The 16,355-nt window shown below is 48.3% G+C and overlaps 1 protein-coding gene across 1 annotated transcript in view; it reads right to left on the bottom strand.

The window, feature by feature from the left end:
- LOC119390989 (pre-mRNA 3' end processing protein WDR33-like) overlaps positions 1–16,355 on the bottom strand; it is a 277,891-nt gene that overhangs the window by 98,493 nt on the left and 163,043 nt on the right. Inside the window, 1 exon segment of the mRNA XM_049415008.1 lies at positions 13,463–13,617. Coding sequence (XP_049270965.1) covers positions 13,463–13,617 — 155 coding nt within the window.

Genomic DNA, 16,355 nt, shown 5'->3' with positions numbered 1-16,355 from the left:
GTTTCAATTAAGTGCGTGTCTCTTGCAGAAATGAAAGCAGCTCGCCATCGCCGCATTGGCCTGACAGCGCACTCGCTGCACTTTTTGCGCGGTCCGGTGCTTTCCAAGCGCGGATAAATCTGACTGCGCACGGGCAAACGCACGCGTACATTACAGCGAACGTCCCGGCACTTAACTTAGCAGGTGACGCGCTGCACACAACTAACTACGGATGTTCGGCTCTATGCTGCAGAGGTACCGCGTCCGATATGTAGCTGCGACGGTTTTTGTTAATGGATCGCCATAAAAATGTTCTCGCAAGCACTGACGAAAGCCGCACGAGACGACCGTCCGCTGTGCCGTGATGTCAGCCGTTGTACGACTATACTTGGCATAGTTCCGAAATGATTCGATGGTAGCAGCAGTTCTGGGCACTTTCGGTAGCCTTTACTGTGGCGACATCACTTATGGTATTTCTTTCTAGCTAGCTGTGGCGCACGTCAGGTGAAGAATATACTGCCTAGTTACGCGTAATTCCCGAAAGCGCGCCTATAGAATCCCTCAAACGCGCATCACACTCGGGCGTATTGTTCGTGCGATCTCGCCAATCTCGCTGTATCGCCAGCGTCAGTTCACTGTCGGCAGCAATGAGTGCACGAAGGCGGTCCTCGAAGTGGTGAAACAATGCGCTCGCCACCGACACCGCATTTTGAACAGGAGTTGCGGCTCCGTCAACTCCGACAAAAAAGGCGTACTTGGGGCGTCTTTTTGCCACCCAACAATAATGTCAACTATCTCGCGGGCTTTCCTTGTGTTATCGCCGCGCGCCCGGTACCTCACGGTCACAAACGACGTGCGGCTATCAGCATGACATAGCGTTCGTATAAGAAAGTAGCCAGGGCACAGTTTTCGAGAGAGGAGAGGCAAGCAACGCAGATGATGATCATTGTGTGGCAGAAAAACGCTCCCGTTTGCCTTAGAGTGACGACCGGTGATAACAGGAAAAAATATATGTAAAAAAATAATAGAAATTTGGCAGATCCCACGTACCGTGGGAATTGATATTATGCGAAGCATGCGTGGGATGGTGACTGTGGCGTAATTTTTCACATTAAGCGAAACGTTACGGAATGACGCTAGAGAAATGTGGTAGTAGTATACGCTCACTCATGTGTTGAAGAGTTGCATATGTATTATAAAACCAGTTGTTTACAGTTGCGTAACGATGCCAACAGCAACATTGGTGTTCCCAACACCAGACGCGGTAAGCTGATATGTAGTGCTTATATTCTTCTATACTGGATAGCGCGAATCCAAACAAGACAAAGAAGGAGTACAGATGCGCAAGACAGGCGTTACTCGCAACTAAGCTTCATTCAGGAAAGTTTCCCTAGATACATGCACAGCCGAGTGGCATGAGCAGGTGCACTGCACGTACGTTGCACTCACAGTTGCAGTCGCTACAGTTGCGTAACCGGGGCTCTTCGATTTTCGGACTTCTGGCAGTTCTCTGGCAGCCAGAGATAGCCAGAGGGTCAGCCATCTAGTTCCGGTCGGGACAGGAAGTAGCGTCTTGGTCACGTGTGTGGGAAGCCCGAGACAACCCGAAGCTGCCCCAAGATTACAAAATCGAACGCTGGGACAGCCAGCGTAAACGTAAACAAACGCTACTGCCGTGGCAGCAAACGAAACTTTGCGCCGCGTGCGCGTTGGTTTTTCTGCATTGCCCGCTTGAAAATATGTGGCTAGGTTCGCTGAAGAGCTGAAGCGATATTCTCGAGCATACGGATTTGGGATACGATCACGTACGTTCGCAAAATCGTGCGCAACTCGCACCATCCGCGAACAAAACAGCGATCGAGCTGGCGCACGGCGCCACGAAAGCGATGCAAGGTGAGCTACCGCGCCGCTAACGGCTTTACCAGCTCACGTCTGCTTAGTACGTGTAACAGTCGCTGCACAACACGACGCGAAAATCTCGCGAAAGTGATCGTGTCCCCAAAAGAGCTCGAGGATCTATCGCGTACTACGTCGCACAAACGCGTTGACCAGCTTGCGTTTTGTCATAACTTGAGACACGCGGCGGTATGGGTACCACGAGTGCGCTTTATATCTAAAATAAACTTCCGTGTGACACGTCTTCGACTCGTTTTGGCAGATGTTGCCTGAGCCTCTTTTCCAGTCCTAAGTGGCACTCCAAAAATCTCATGTACTAGCTCAGCTTTTATTTCAGCTACTAGGTGATAACCGCGTACATACTGCATGGAATTATTACTAAGAAGTGGAAAAAGACAAAGCCGACGATGAAATAAGCAACAAAAGGATGTATACATTTCTGAATTCATCTTCGTTTTTTCACATCGACGCGTCGTAACATAACATAATACCATATACCTCATATACTGGCCCGTAGATCGAAGTACGCTCGCACGCCGTTCGCGACCAACGAGGATCACACAAAAAACAATGTCGCGATCGCATTTATTCGATCAGTGCATTTTATCAACATCGAAGACCTAGTTGAAATATAGTTAAGTTCTGACGGGGTTCACGCACGCAAACATACGACGGAGTGAAATAGCTAGTTCGATCACAATCGTCTCAGCTAAATGCACATAAAGCACACACGACACCACAATCGAATACTACTACGAAAAAATAAACTCGAAAGGGGTCTCCATGCGTTCGTACGAACGTGTACATAACTTTTCGGACATGTGCACGACGCAGTTAGAATGGTTAGAACGCGACAGTTCGCCGCGTTGTTCACGGAAGGAAACTTCACGGGACACATAAGAAAAGCAATAAACGTTAGCTCCAAATGCTCGCCGCCACTCGTAATCGCGCCATCTCGCACGGCGGAACGGCGCCGAGCGGCCCGAGCGTAAGGACAAGCAAATGTGTAGTCCGCAAGCGCCCGCATTGCAATCCGTCGAGTCCTCACAAAGATGGCGGCGAGCGCGTATCGTCTCTTTTCGGCGTCTGCTAGCCCGAAACCTTCCAGAGAGCTTCCACGACTAAATTGTCCTGGAAGGTTCTGGCGACCCTCGGGCTCCCCGCGGGTCGCCAGAACCGTCCAACCCGAGAAAAACGAACACCAACCGGAAGTGCACCGCGGGGGGGGTCGGAGCAACCCGAGAAAAACGAGCGCGCTCTGGCTGGCTCTGGCAACCCGCGGGTAGCCAGAAGTGGAAAATCGAAGAGCCCCAGTTGTTATCGTAACAGTTGATAGCAATTATATGGACATTGTCAGCGGGATTTTGCGGTCGCCGCTGATCTGTACAGAGTCCAAACCGATAACATCGCTTACGCATCGTCTGTTTCACGTGTGAGTGAAAGTATGCTAGCGCTAGGGACGAACGCGGTTGAAGCAGAGATGAAACGACCCGGCCGTGGCCCGTCACCGTCGCGCGAAGGGCACTTGCGATAACATCGCTCCGCGTGCGAGGCCTGTCGTCGCTTGCTTACCAGTTATTTCGTCGGGCAATTGGGACCGTAAGGGGTGCCGTTGAGACGGGGACGGTCGCGAGCGCTGGCGAACGCGCTAAGTGCTGAGCTCTCCACTTAAAGCAGTAGTGACACAAAGTTTTGGAGGCGAGATAACAGCACCACGTTTTCCTCACGCCTGCTCTCTCAGTAAACATGGCGTCCGCGATGCAGACTGAACCAACGTTTATAGTATCTATAAACGTTGGACTGAACCGTGTGCGGCCACAAACTCGCCGCCTCGTTCTCCGAAGAAGCTGTACACTAAATGTGACAGAAAGTGGCTATCAAAACAGACCAAGCGAGTATCTGCAACGTCTACGCTGGAGTAAGGCGCTGTCAGCGTGACTTGTCTTCAAATGCAGTGCGCTGGACTGTCGCCGAGCTCACCGGAGTGAGCGAGCGAATAGTTAAGCGTATCAAGGCTGAAGCTCTGCGGGCCCTACTTGCCTTCCCGAAGTGCAAGAAATTGAATTCCTAGGGCCAAACTGAGAAGCGCATCACCGGCAAGACGCGGCTGCAGTGCCACGTTTGCGTTGGCAGCACTGCGGCGCATAGTGCACAGCTACTTCATGCGCAATGAAACTGAGTTGAACCTTTCTACCATCGTTAAAAAAAAAAAAAAAAGATGAATCCTTTCTACTACGTGGCCAGACAACTTTGCTCACGTGGCCAGACAAAGCACTGGATGCGTGGGGCAAACTGGATTTCCGGGAGATTTTCCTGTGACCCGTACAACCGGGAGAAACGTTCGAAATCGGGGAGTCTCCTGGGTAATCCGGGAGACTTGGCAGGTATGGTATACTACACGTTGTGGAGGCGACCTGGGGAGCGCCCAGACGTAGGCGGCAGGGGCGTAGCCAAGGGGGGGGGGGGTTGGGGGGGTTGAACCCCCCCCCCCCGAAATTTTTCAGTTTTGCTTGCATATATATACACGCACACATACAAACGCACGCACGAACATACATAAAATATGGCTGAACCCCCCCCCCCCCCGAAAAAATTTCTGGCTACGCCCCTGGTAGGCGGCTGGATAGACAGACAGACAGAAGATAGATAGATAGATAGATAGATAGATAGCAGGGCTGGGCAGTATCGCGATACAAGAGTATCGCGATAGTATTTCAGAGATACTTTTGAGTATCTGTATTTCTGTATCGAGATCCATTTGAAAAATGTATTTGTATCTCAGTAGTGAAATACATTTACGATGTATCGCCTGTATCGCGATACTATGCAGGACACGGGTATCTCGTTACATTGTTTTTTTTGTGTCTGAAATGAGTTGAGGCCTGTTTCCAATGGGGAAATGACGTTTTTTTTTCTCTTTTTTGTGCCAAGACAAGCAAAGGCGCGCCGCCGGTCGCCGACAGCTAGGGCGGCGATGGTTGCCCCTCAAGCACAGAATGGTCCATGTGGTAAAGCGCGCGACAACGCAGACGGCAGAATCGCAGGGGCAGTGTTGTCGGCCTCTGCCGACGAAAGACGCTGTCTCTCAAGGTCAGTGCATCTTGCCTATTTTTTTCGGGTGGCAAGCCATTACTTCCCGACCCCCCGCGCGGATACCGCCTTGGAACAGGCTTTGCAATGCTTTGCAGGCGTTCAGTTCTCAAAGCGGCGACACTTCCAAAAGCAGTTCCCGTAGTCGCGGCGGAAGTGACTAGAAGATGGCTATCTCTGACGCGCTTTCAGCCACCTCTCCAATGTCAGGGTGCGTTCTTAATTGATGACATGCGTGAAACGGTCTTTTGTGGTAACAGGCTTCCCCCCCGACGGAGCCGACTTCGCCTGTTGCGGCTTTCTAAAATGGGTGCTGGTAGCGTCGGCGGTGGTGACAGCTTCATTGAAGCCGACAGGGTCAGACGGCTGAGGATTCCGAAGATGGGGACCGACTTCGGATTCTGAACAGTCAGAACAACCCAAGTGAGGGCGGAAGTGTTTCGGTATCTAGATGACCCGAGAAGAGATATCGTCACGCTGCAGGGCAATCCGGCTATGAAGGCGGTATTTATTCACTATAACACGAATTTGTGCTCGCCTTCAGCGGTAGACAGACTTTCTTTCGTGAGTCTTGTGCTGAGGCTGAACCGAAGCTGTTGGAAGACAGCCCATTTGAGAAGCCTACACAGCAACCTTCTCAGGAAAGCAGATCTTCAAAATAAATGTGTGCTTTTTCTCCATTCACTGGTGTTCATTAGTGCACTAGAAGAGATTCATTAGTGATTCGAGTGATTTGCTTAAAGTGTGCTGTTTCTAGTATAGCTTAGTTTGTTCGCCAAGTATGTCGATTTCGGTGTCCAATCTTTGTTACTGTTGCTGTGAAGTGGTGTATTTTTATTGCGATTGATACTTGTAATTATGTCATTATTACTGATTATGCACTTTGTCCGCCCCCCTCCGCTGCAATGTCTTAATGGCGCTGAGGGTACTGTAATAAATAAATAAATGAACTGAACGTTTCGATGCGCTGTAACTTTAATTACAACATCACGCTGCACTAATACGTGCCTTTGCGTAGTATGAGCATCCTTGAAATAAAAGTATTCCAGTATCTGTATCGCTGTAACTGTATTACGGAATACTTTTTTCGTCTTATTGCAAAAGTATCTCCGAAATATCCCGTTACGTTAAAGGCCAATGTATCTCAGTATCTGTATTTTCGGCTTCCAGTTCATGTATTTCGATATCTGTATTCCGGAATACTTTTCTGAGTATCTCTGCCCAGCCCTGATAGATAGATAGATAGATAGATAGATAGATAGATAGATAGATAGATAGATAGATAGATAGATAGATTAGATAGATTAGATAGATAGATAGATAGATAGATAGATAGATAGATAGATAGATAGATAGATAGATAGATAGATAGATAGAAACGGCCAAAGTGCCTGAGGTTCGCTAAGAAATGCTTCGCATTTAATAACAAAAACATGGAAGTTCCGGGGGTTGTAGGGCCAAACATGGGCATGCGCATGATGGGGGGCGCCCACCCTCAAGCCATTTAAGAGGGGGGTGGGCGCAATGTCTGCCCCATACATTGACTTAGTAAGGGGGGGGGGGTTCGTCTGTACTTAGTAGGGACTTAGTAGGGAGGGGGGCGCTGTGATGAACCTTCAACCCCCCCCCCTGATGAGGAACCCTGCGCACGCCTATGGTGCCAAAACTCCCAAAACCGCGACTTGATGATGATAGTGGGAGGATCCTGATCAGTGATCACCGCATGGGGTTCTTGAATGGGCGTTGTTACTATTCACCCCTTCATAATGCAGCCGGGCAAATATCAAACCAGCGTCCTTGTACTCACTAGTATGACGCTAAGCCACCAAGACGGGTGCAAAAGCATTTTTTCTTCAATACAGTGCTACCACATAAAGAAAAGGAAAGAGAAAGTTTGTTTAACATGCGATTTGAACCTAAGCCATTCAGTCACAAGCTCAACTAAATATAGTACAGTCATGCACTTCTTGGCAAGTACAGATATTCTTCTGTGCAATAACAGGTTTTGTGCTGATAGCATACAAGTGTACTGTTTTCAGCATAACTACGTAGTAAAAGAAAAGATTAATGGTGGAAAAAAAATTACTACTTGATTCTTCGGTATTTGATTCGTATTCGAATATTTTGATATTTGCACACCCCTAGTCATCAGTTATGCTAGCCGGTCCCTATCCAAAGCAGAAGGTAACTATTCCACAACGGAAAAGGAGTGTCTTGCCATCATCTGGGCTACATCTAAGTTTCGACCCTACCTGCACGGCAGGCCCTTCAAAGTTGTGAGCGACCACCACGTCTTGAGTTGGCTAGCCAACTTGAAGGACCCTTCGGGTCGCCTCGCACGGTGGAGCCTAGGACTTCACGAATTCGACATTACTGTCGTTTACAAGTCCGGAAGAAAACACTCCGATGCCGACTGCCTGTCTCGTGCCCCCGTCGACGCACTGCCGCAGGATGACCACGATGATGACTGCTTCTTGGGAACCATAAGTGCCAAAGAGTTCGCTGAACGACAGCAAGCCGACCCGGAACTCAGGGGCCTTGTGGAATACCTCAAGGGCAAAACCGCCGTTGTTTCAAAAGTATGCAGGCGGGGATTGGCGTCATTTTTCTTAAAAAACGACGTCGTCGTAAAGAAGAACTTCTCTCCAGCCCGGCCCGACTACCTTATCGTTGTACCTTCGGCACTGCAACCAGAGGTTCTGCAGGCCCTGCACGATGACCCGACGGCTGGCCACCTCGGCTTTTCCCGCACGCTCACGAGGATACAGGAAAAATACTACTGGCCACGCCTTGCTGCTGACGTCGCCCACTACGTTAAGACTTGCTGAGATCGCCAGCGACGGAAGACACCACCGACCAGGCCAGCGGGACTTCTGCAGCCAATCGAACCACCTCACCGGCCGTTCCAGCAAATCGGGATGGACCTACTGGGGCTGTTCCCGACGTCGACTTCTGGCAACAAGTGGATCGTCGTAGCAACTGACTACCTCACCCGCGATGCCGAGACAAAGGCCTTGCCCAAAGGCAGTGCCCCCGAGGTAGCCAAGTTCTTCGTGGAGAACATCGTCTTGCGTCATGGCGCCCCAGAGGTCCTCATTACAGACAGAGGTACCGCTTTTACTGCGGACCTAACTCAGGCGATCTTCAAATACAGCGAGACGAGCCACCGCCGCACCATCGCCTACCACCCGCAGACCAATGGCTTCACCGAGCGTCTAAATAAGACCATCGCCGACATGCTGGCCATGTATGTCGACGTTGAGCACAAAACGTGGGACGCCGTCCTTCTGTACGTGACCTTCGCTTACAACATGGTCATCCAAGAAACGACGCAGATGACGTACAAGTTGGTCTACGGAAGGAGCCCGGCGACAACGCTCAACACCATGCTACCCAACATCACCGATGAAAAAAATCTCGACGCCGCCGCTTACTTACAATGTGCTGAAGAAGCTCGACAGCTCGCCCGCCTGCGCATCAAGACCCAGCAGCACACCGACAGCCGTCGCTACAATCTTCGACGACGCTTCGTGGAGTACCAGCCCGGTGACCGTGTCTGGGTCTGGACGCCAATACGACGACGCGGACTGAGCGAGAAACTTCTTCGACGATACTTCGGACCGTACAGGGTACTTCGACGTGTCGGTGCACTCGACTACGAGGTTATCCCCGACGACATCATGAACTCTCAGAGGCGCCGAGCTTGACCCGAGGTTGTGCATGTGGTGCACCTTAACCGTACTATGTTCATTAACGCACCTGAGGACTCTAATGTCTGCTTGCTTTATTAGTATTCTTTAGTACTGCATGTATTCATGTTCTATTTTTAAGCATCGGGACGATGCTTTTTCAGAGGGGGCATTGCCATGTGCGTTTCTTATTATCACTTTTGCTGTATTCGGTTTTCGCCCACAAAGACTGTCAGCGACGCTCAGCGCAAACCGCGCCTCATTGTTTGAGAAGCTTCTCGATTATTGTAGATCATTTTGTTAAGATTGCGCGCAAGACGCGAACACTTGAGCTTATTCTAGAGACTGGGCGACAACCAGCGATAACGCTGGAATATTCTACGGCACATGCATAAACGCCGATGTGCTTCACCGCTTGTCAGTTGATCGACAGCCGACGCTCTGTTCGCCGCTACCAGTGTATTGTTGTAGTTTGACTTTCAGTTTCCCGGCCACAAGTTCGGCCAATTAAAGAGTTTCATTTGGACACGTCGCCTGCGATCTTCGTTGACATCATGACCCAGTGACAATATAGTTCACAGGAGATGTTTGGTTCACTACATGGTAGGGGCCCTGGTACTTTGATATTAGTTTCTGGGACAACCCAGGGGTCGAGGCAGGCACCCAAAGCCACACAAGCGAGCCAGGAGCATAGGAAGCAGGCGCAACGGCAAGATTGCGGTGGTGCTTCTGGCGCTGCTGGTCCTCTGACGTCAACATACGGGAGAGCTTTCGACCCTCTTCTGCGTGTGCAGCAGCCTGGGACACGGTAGTAGATTCCGAGGCATGAGGGCAATACGGAAGAATGGTATCCACGGTGGAGGATGGTTCATGCCCATAAAGTAGGAAGAAGGGGGAAAATCCTGTGGTGGCCTGCGTGGCGGTATTGTAAGCATATGTGACAAATGGGAGAACATGCTCCCAATTGCTATGGTCAGATGCGACGTACATGGCCATCATGTCACCAAGAGTGCGATTGAAGCGCTCAGTCATCCCATTAGTCTGCAGGTGATACACAGTTGTTGTGCGATGAATGATATGACATTCTTTGAGGAGAGCTTCTATGACATTGGAGAGAAAAACACGGCCTCTATCACCGTATTTTCTCATGTATAACCTGCCCCCGCATGTAGCCAGTATAACCTGTACAACCCACCTCTGCATTTCTCACGTATAACCCGCCCCTGCACTTACAAACAGCGAGAAAACACAAACTATATAAAAAAAGCTGCGTAATACTGTGAAGGCATCTTCCTTACATTATCATGAGGCAGCGCCGTGAAGCCAACTTGAGCACCGAAATTTGCACCACAAATACAATAATTTAATTAAAAGTTGTATATTGAATTATCCCATATATAGAACTAACTAATGTTTTTTTTTTGTGAGTTTGATATATGCGAGTTTGACTGTGCAAGGAAGCATGTGATCTGTGATTTCAGTGCAACAAAGATTCAGTGCTGCTCCAGAGGAAGACCAAGGCGATAAATCGAAACTTATGCTAGGGCCAGTGCTGATATGGTTGAGTTGAATGCTGTTTTTGCAAATGCTTAATTTATATTACCACAATGCGTTAGACTTGCATTTCTTTTGGGTTGACGTGTGATGTTCGGCCACTGAGAAGAGGACTCCTTTGCCAGCACAGCATCGAGTCGTGGTCACCAGACCTCAAATTCAAAAAAATTCTTCTTTTGTTTTTTCGCTTTAGTGAAATTAGCTTTCTGTACTACTGCATTATACAAACATTCTTCCAGCACTCTCCATGCAAAAAAAAAAAAAAAGAAGCTTTTGGAGGCTATACTTTGCTTAAAAGGTCGAACTTCAGTTTAATGAAGTTTCAATATAACGAAATAGATTGCTGATTTTACCAACTTCGTTATATAATGAGGTCTAACTGCGTAGGTGTGGCGAGTATTTAGTGCAGCGATGGCAAACTTCCTGCAAGTGACATGCATTCCCCATCTGTGCAATGCACTAGTGGTCCCGAGTACCTCCTTGAGCCAATTCTACAACAGCAAGCTGCTTTCGTTTACAGAAAGTAATGCACACTTGAAAGCAATTCTGCTCAAGGAGGCGGTGCAGCATTTTATGCTTGTCGCCTACTGAAAGTGTAAAGTACACTTGCGACAGCACTAGGCCACACACACTGCTAAGAAAACAGCTGAAAGCGCTCATTGTGATAAGTCATACTGGCCCCGCTTTGTTTTTTCCCGATGGTTATCCGTCAAGGCATTGCTGCAATGGCGAAGCTGTTGGAATCACTCGGCCTCTGCAGCTACCAGAAAGATGCAAGACCTCTTGTGGCACATGGTGGCATCAGCCACACAGCGAGCCGAGAAACACACTCAACCTTTAGGTGACTAGAAGTGATTGCGGTACACAAGAACTGGTAGGCATAGGGTGAGCCATTACGACTTAAGCGGTCAGAGAAAACATTAGGCTTTGTGAAACTCACACGGGGATTCATGGCAAGTGCATTTCACCCGTGAGTAATGTTTAAAGTGGGTATATATTGCCATGCATGTTTATTTGTTCACTGTTATGTGATCGGACTTCACCAACAAGAAATGCTTACCACCGCTTGGCATATGCCCCATTGCAATGTTTAGGAAACTTCGAGACTCTTTGGGTGGTCCTGATTAGATTGTGTGCACTACATGAGTAGTCGAGTTTATTCTGGAGCTAACACAAGACCCAGCTGATATCACTAGAATTTTCTATCATTCATGTATAAAAGAGTGTGCATTCCGACAACGATCAGATTAGTCGATGCTCGACGTCTGTGCTCGCTGCTATCAATGTACAGCGTGTATTGCTTTACTTTGAGTTCATTTTTTAGTGGGCACAAGTTAGCTCAAGAAAGTGTTTTCATCTGTTGTTTTGCATACTTCACCATCACAACCACATGACAGTATTGACGAGATTTTACTGAACATGCAAAGTGTGTGGCAATGAAATGGAAAAGGCTGGCACAAAGTTCAGTGAACCTTTCCAATTTGTGTGCATGTGTAACCACAACGTGATAATTCATTAACCAAAGTTTAGCCAATCACCACAGTTTGCTTTTTCCCAGCTTGCGCACGTGTGTTTGCATGTCACATCAGCAGCTCACTGTCCTCCCTGGGCACAAACTTGAGAGGCTAGTTGCTAGAATGCCTGTTGAAATGGTTATTTTGGCATGCCTTCCCTCCTCGTGACAGTCGTTCATGCATTTTAACAATGAGTTTCCTTCTTGGTGCCCAAGTCACCCTTTGCGGCACATAATGTTTGGTGCTGACAATCTGCAGCACATCCTGGCATCTGTGTGAGCAAGCAGAGCTTCTGGATTTTTATTGTTCAAATGGCTATAGGCCAAGTGAAAATGCTTCTACTTCACCTGCATTTTTCAACACCGATTTTGTTGGGCAAAGCAACAGTGCTATACAGTGAAACCTCGGTGATACGAATCTCACGGGACCACCAAAAATATTCGTATCATCCTAAATTCGTATCACCAGAAAGCATGGAAATTTATCATGCGAGAAAAGAAAGCTGGCGTACATTTTCATTTATTGTTTTTCAGGGCCGCATAAACGTCAGGAAGAACCCTGAATGATTGTCAGTTAAGTATTTAGATGGCGGCAATCATACCAGCACTCGTAAATATACGGCCCGTACGCGCGTATTTAATTAATGAACCAGGTGCGTTGACGCGATGGATCAAGGCCACAAAATCACCGAACCACGATCCTGTGTTATGATTTTGTAATCGCGGAGGTGTTGGGGATGTTTTTTGGGTAATTTACGACCGTATCCACGCTAGTGCGACCTCAACGGTCGCGCATCTTGACGGTGTGAGGCCTGACTCCTTCGCCAAGACCTTCCTCGCATTCTTTCGGTCCTCGTCCACCTTTCATAGGATGTCTGATGCACGAGGCAGGATCGTGTAGACACAGTACAACGATAGCAGCCCGCATCAAAGCGTTGGAAAAAGAAAAAGCATGGCGGTAATGTCCTCTGTTCTCTAAACGCAAAGGCACACGGAGGCACATAAGAGCCTCAAAGATTCGCGCACACAATCTCGTAGGCCGTGACGCGTCTCTGAAGGTTTATTCTGACCGTAAGAAAGGTTTTTTTCTTATTCCGTGATTCTGACGATTTTGTGGTGCGGCGCGCACGCCCGAGCTTGCGTTCCCCGCACATGCTTGGCGCGCCTTCCGCGACAGCGCGGGCAGGACCTCTTCGTACCTGGGCGGTAGCTTACGTTCGTATGAAACGTCACTGTTTGAAAATCGGTTCGCAACAACTGTACTCCATTACATTGCAGGCCCATGGGCCTTGGCCGGGACCAATGAAAAATTCGTATCACCCCGAAATTCGTATGAGCTGTGATCGTATCACCGAGGTTTCACTGTACGTGGGGACAGGGCACCTTTCCTGAAGAGCCAGGTCATCTCGAAAATTTGTGTGCCTAGTGGAGCTCAGTCTGCCCAAGTTGTTTAGTGGTCTGTATTAAAGCACTGTAAAACACTGCGTTAACTGGTGCAAAATGTGTCAGTTTGTCCAAAAATGGCACGGGAGTTTGCGAAAGCTGAAAAAAATACAGAAATGTGTGCGCTCGCAGTGCATCAGTTGTAACTATGCGTTTCATTTTATATTTGTTATGCCATATACAAGTAAACATTAGCCAGGTATGCATCACGATCTAATGTAAAGCCTGTTCAAAGAAAGCCTCTTTGTACAGCCATCTCGTGCAGCTAGGATTGAAAGAGACTGAAAAAGCCACTGACTGCAGGCCTCCTTCTTGTGTCCACGGAAGGTCTGCATTTCCTGGTTCATCTTGCGGATATCAAAGAGTTTGAGCAGGTGGTCTCGGGAAGCGGTGAGCAGCCAGTTGCCATTGCGGTTCCACTTGACCTCCATCACTGTGCTCTTGTGTGCATGGCTGCAAAAACATCAACTTTTGAATATACCTGACATTCATTCAGTGCTACTGCATTCAACAGACACATGTTCAGTGCCCTCTGATTCTTTACACTTAAGGTGTTCTGTTAGTACACACAATATGCAGCAGTAATATGTGATACAGAAATTGGGCTTGAGGAGTACAAAGTTAAAAGAACACTGACAAAAAATTTTGAAGGCAGGATACCTATAGTTCTGAACTAGGGCCTGGATCTGAGGTAATTGGCACGCTAACATATCAGGGCAAGTAAAAAAGTATTTCTCGCACTAGGGTTTGGTAACATCGCTAGCATCCAGCACAGAATTAGTGCCGTCTCCAACATTTCCATGCAATGTGTCAATCTTATTCCCGCATTACTTTTTCGAGTTTAACAGACTGCTAAACAAGGCAGCTCACTTGCCTATCTGCACCAAGGAGGAAATAGGCACAGTGATTTGCTTTTTGTTTGCGGAACGTGTTAAACCTGTTGAAATTCTTCCGTCGAATGCAAGCACAGTATGGTAACAGTTGTTTATTGCAAAGCAAGGTCTAAGAATGGATAGAGTGTTTCAAACAGGGAACAACTTTCTTATGTGATAAGTAGAGACCGGATTTTAGGCAAATGCCTATTTTGTTCCTTGCATTCCTATCGTGCCACTTTGATATATGAGCATGAATTAAAGGTTAAAAAGGGGTTTTATAGTGTTTTTATAGTGCCTATAAATGCCTATTTTTGGGGTTCGTGCCTAAATCCCTATAAGTGCCTATAAATGCCTATTTTCAAAAACGGTGCCTATACGAGCACTATTTAACCTCAAATTTCACTTTTGAGTGCAGTTTGAAACCGTTATTCATGTTACTGGGCAATATTGACCTTTTAAAACTCTTTGGGGTTCAACCTAGCCCTCTAGTTCAACCAACTACCGGAAAAACAACCGCTAGCAGCAGTGAACCGGAATGGAAGCCCGTCTCAGCGTCTGCAGGGGAATGGGGAGAGGGAAATAAAGATGGGAATCAGAAAGAAGGGGAGAGTGGCGTCCATTGCCCAGGACGCGGCGGGTGGCTTGTACAGCCGGTTGTCCAGTCCAGTGCCCCAAGGAAGTCAAGAAGAGCCTTGAAGACATGGGTGTGTCGGTGGGCAGGGAACAGGAGGTCCCTCTGTGCAGCCGCGGGAAGGTGGAGAACGAATGCGAAACCGTGGAGTGCCGTCAGTGGAAAGGGGGGTTTAGATCAAAATAAATTAAAAAATGTGGTGCGCACGTGGCTCTTGTTTTCTTTGTAATTTACTTCTGAAAAAGCAGCTCACGAGGTGATATAAGCAATTGTAGTTAGACACCGGGAGTTGTTGCGTGCCCAATTAATGAAGAGCGTTTTGCCACAAGAATGTTTCAAATTGGTTCATTATGAGCCGAGAAACCGTGATGCGAGAAGGCGATCTTGAAACCCTTGCCACTAGCCCCGTGTAGCCATCGCAAGTCAAGTCCCTTCCCTGCCCTCTTCAGTATCGGAGCCGTAGGATCACATGACGCAGACACATCAACATGTCATGCGCACGCAAGGTGACGTGTGCATGACGTGCCAGGGCCAGCTCGTGAACGCAATCGCTGTTGTGTCGTTTCGGCGTTCCTTTCTGTGGGATGGAGCCCTCGGTGCGCGCACGTTTGGAGAGGCTGGCTCGGATCATGTATCTTTACCGCGATACACCGCGTCGCACAGCTAGAACTGTTGTAAGGGACCAAAATGGCGCCAAGCATTGACAGGGCTGGCATTGGCACGACGTGGGAATGGCAAGAACACGAACGCATGCGTCGCACAAACGCAGGCACATTAGTCTGGCATCTCACTGCGATTAGAAGTCAAAAAGAAAAAGAAAAAAATTGGTGAAGGTTGCACTAAGCAGTGCAAAGCTCGAAACAGCGAAACTGGACTATTCTGAAGACTCATCTGGTCGCTTCGGTTGTTTCTAGGCCTTAGCTAGGTGATGCAGGTTATTTATACGTTGATACTCAGCGTAGAGAGGTTCGAGTTAAACCAGACAGTCACAGACACGACATGGATGTCCTAACTCCCGAGACAGAACCTCGCTCTGAAACGAAGCGTTCGCACCTCATAGATCTACGGGCACGTCGTCGTTGACGTAGGCCTTCCATCGCTTCGGGGTCTTCTCGAAGCCGCCGTTGCCTTTCCCGTTCCCTAGTATTCTCTGGTTGTACGTACTCGGGGTCTTCGGCTCGCCGCCATCGCTTCTCAGCCATTTGTTGGGCTAAATGTTGCCTTCTTCATCTTTAGTTGACCAGTGGTGAGTAGGGAGACTTACTTAATTTCTGTGGCACATAGCCATTTACGATGATGATAGTTTTCTGATATGCTGTGGCACATATCCGTTTTCTAGTAGGCCGCACACATTACGGCTAGCCTTAACAGCTTCGCTGTTAAAACACGCGCTAATTCCGTTTCTGTGTTTTATTATTTCTCTCATCTTTCGGTTATTCATTCAAGCAACAGATTAAACAAATTACACACTTCGTCTCGAATACTTCTCGCAGCGTCATATGCTTTTGTTGGCGATGTCAGAGACTCAGAGCATCAATGTCTACGTAGGTGAGCGACGCAAGAGCACAGGACCACTCATTGTTGTACGTCAGCCCTTCAATCTTGGGGCGCGCGCCTACGAGAAGAAGGGCAACGGCGTTCAGTTTCAAATTTCACATCTTTCCGCAGCGCGTAGCGTTGTAAAC

Source organism: Rhipicephalus sanguineus, chromosome 4 (genome assembly GCF_013339695.2).
Source record: "Rhipicephalus sanguineus isolate Rsan-2018 chromosome 4, BIME_Rsan_1.4, whole genome shotgun sequence".
NCBI lineage: Eukaryota > Metazoa > Arthropoda > Arachnida > Ixodida > Ixodidae > Rhipicephalus > Rhipicephalus sanguineus.
Note: the sequence above shows the minus strand (reverse complement) of the source record. Positions and strands in the feature narration are given on the sequence as shown.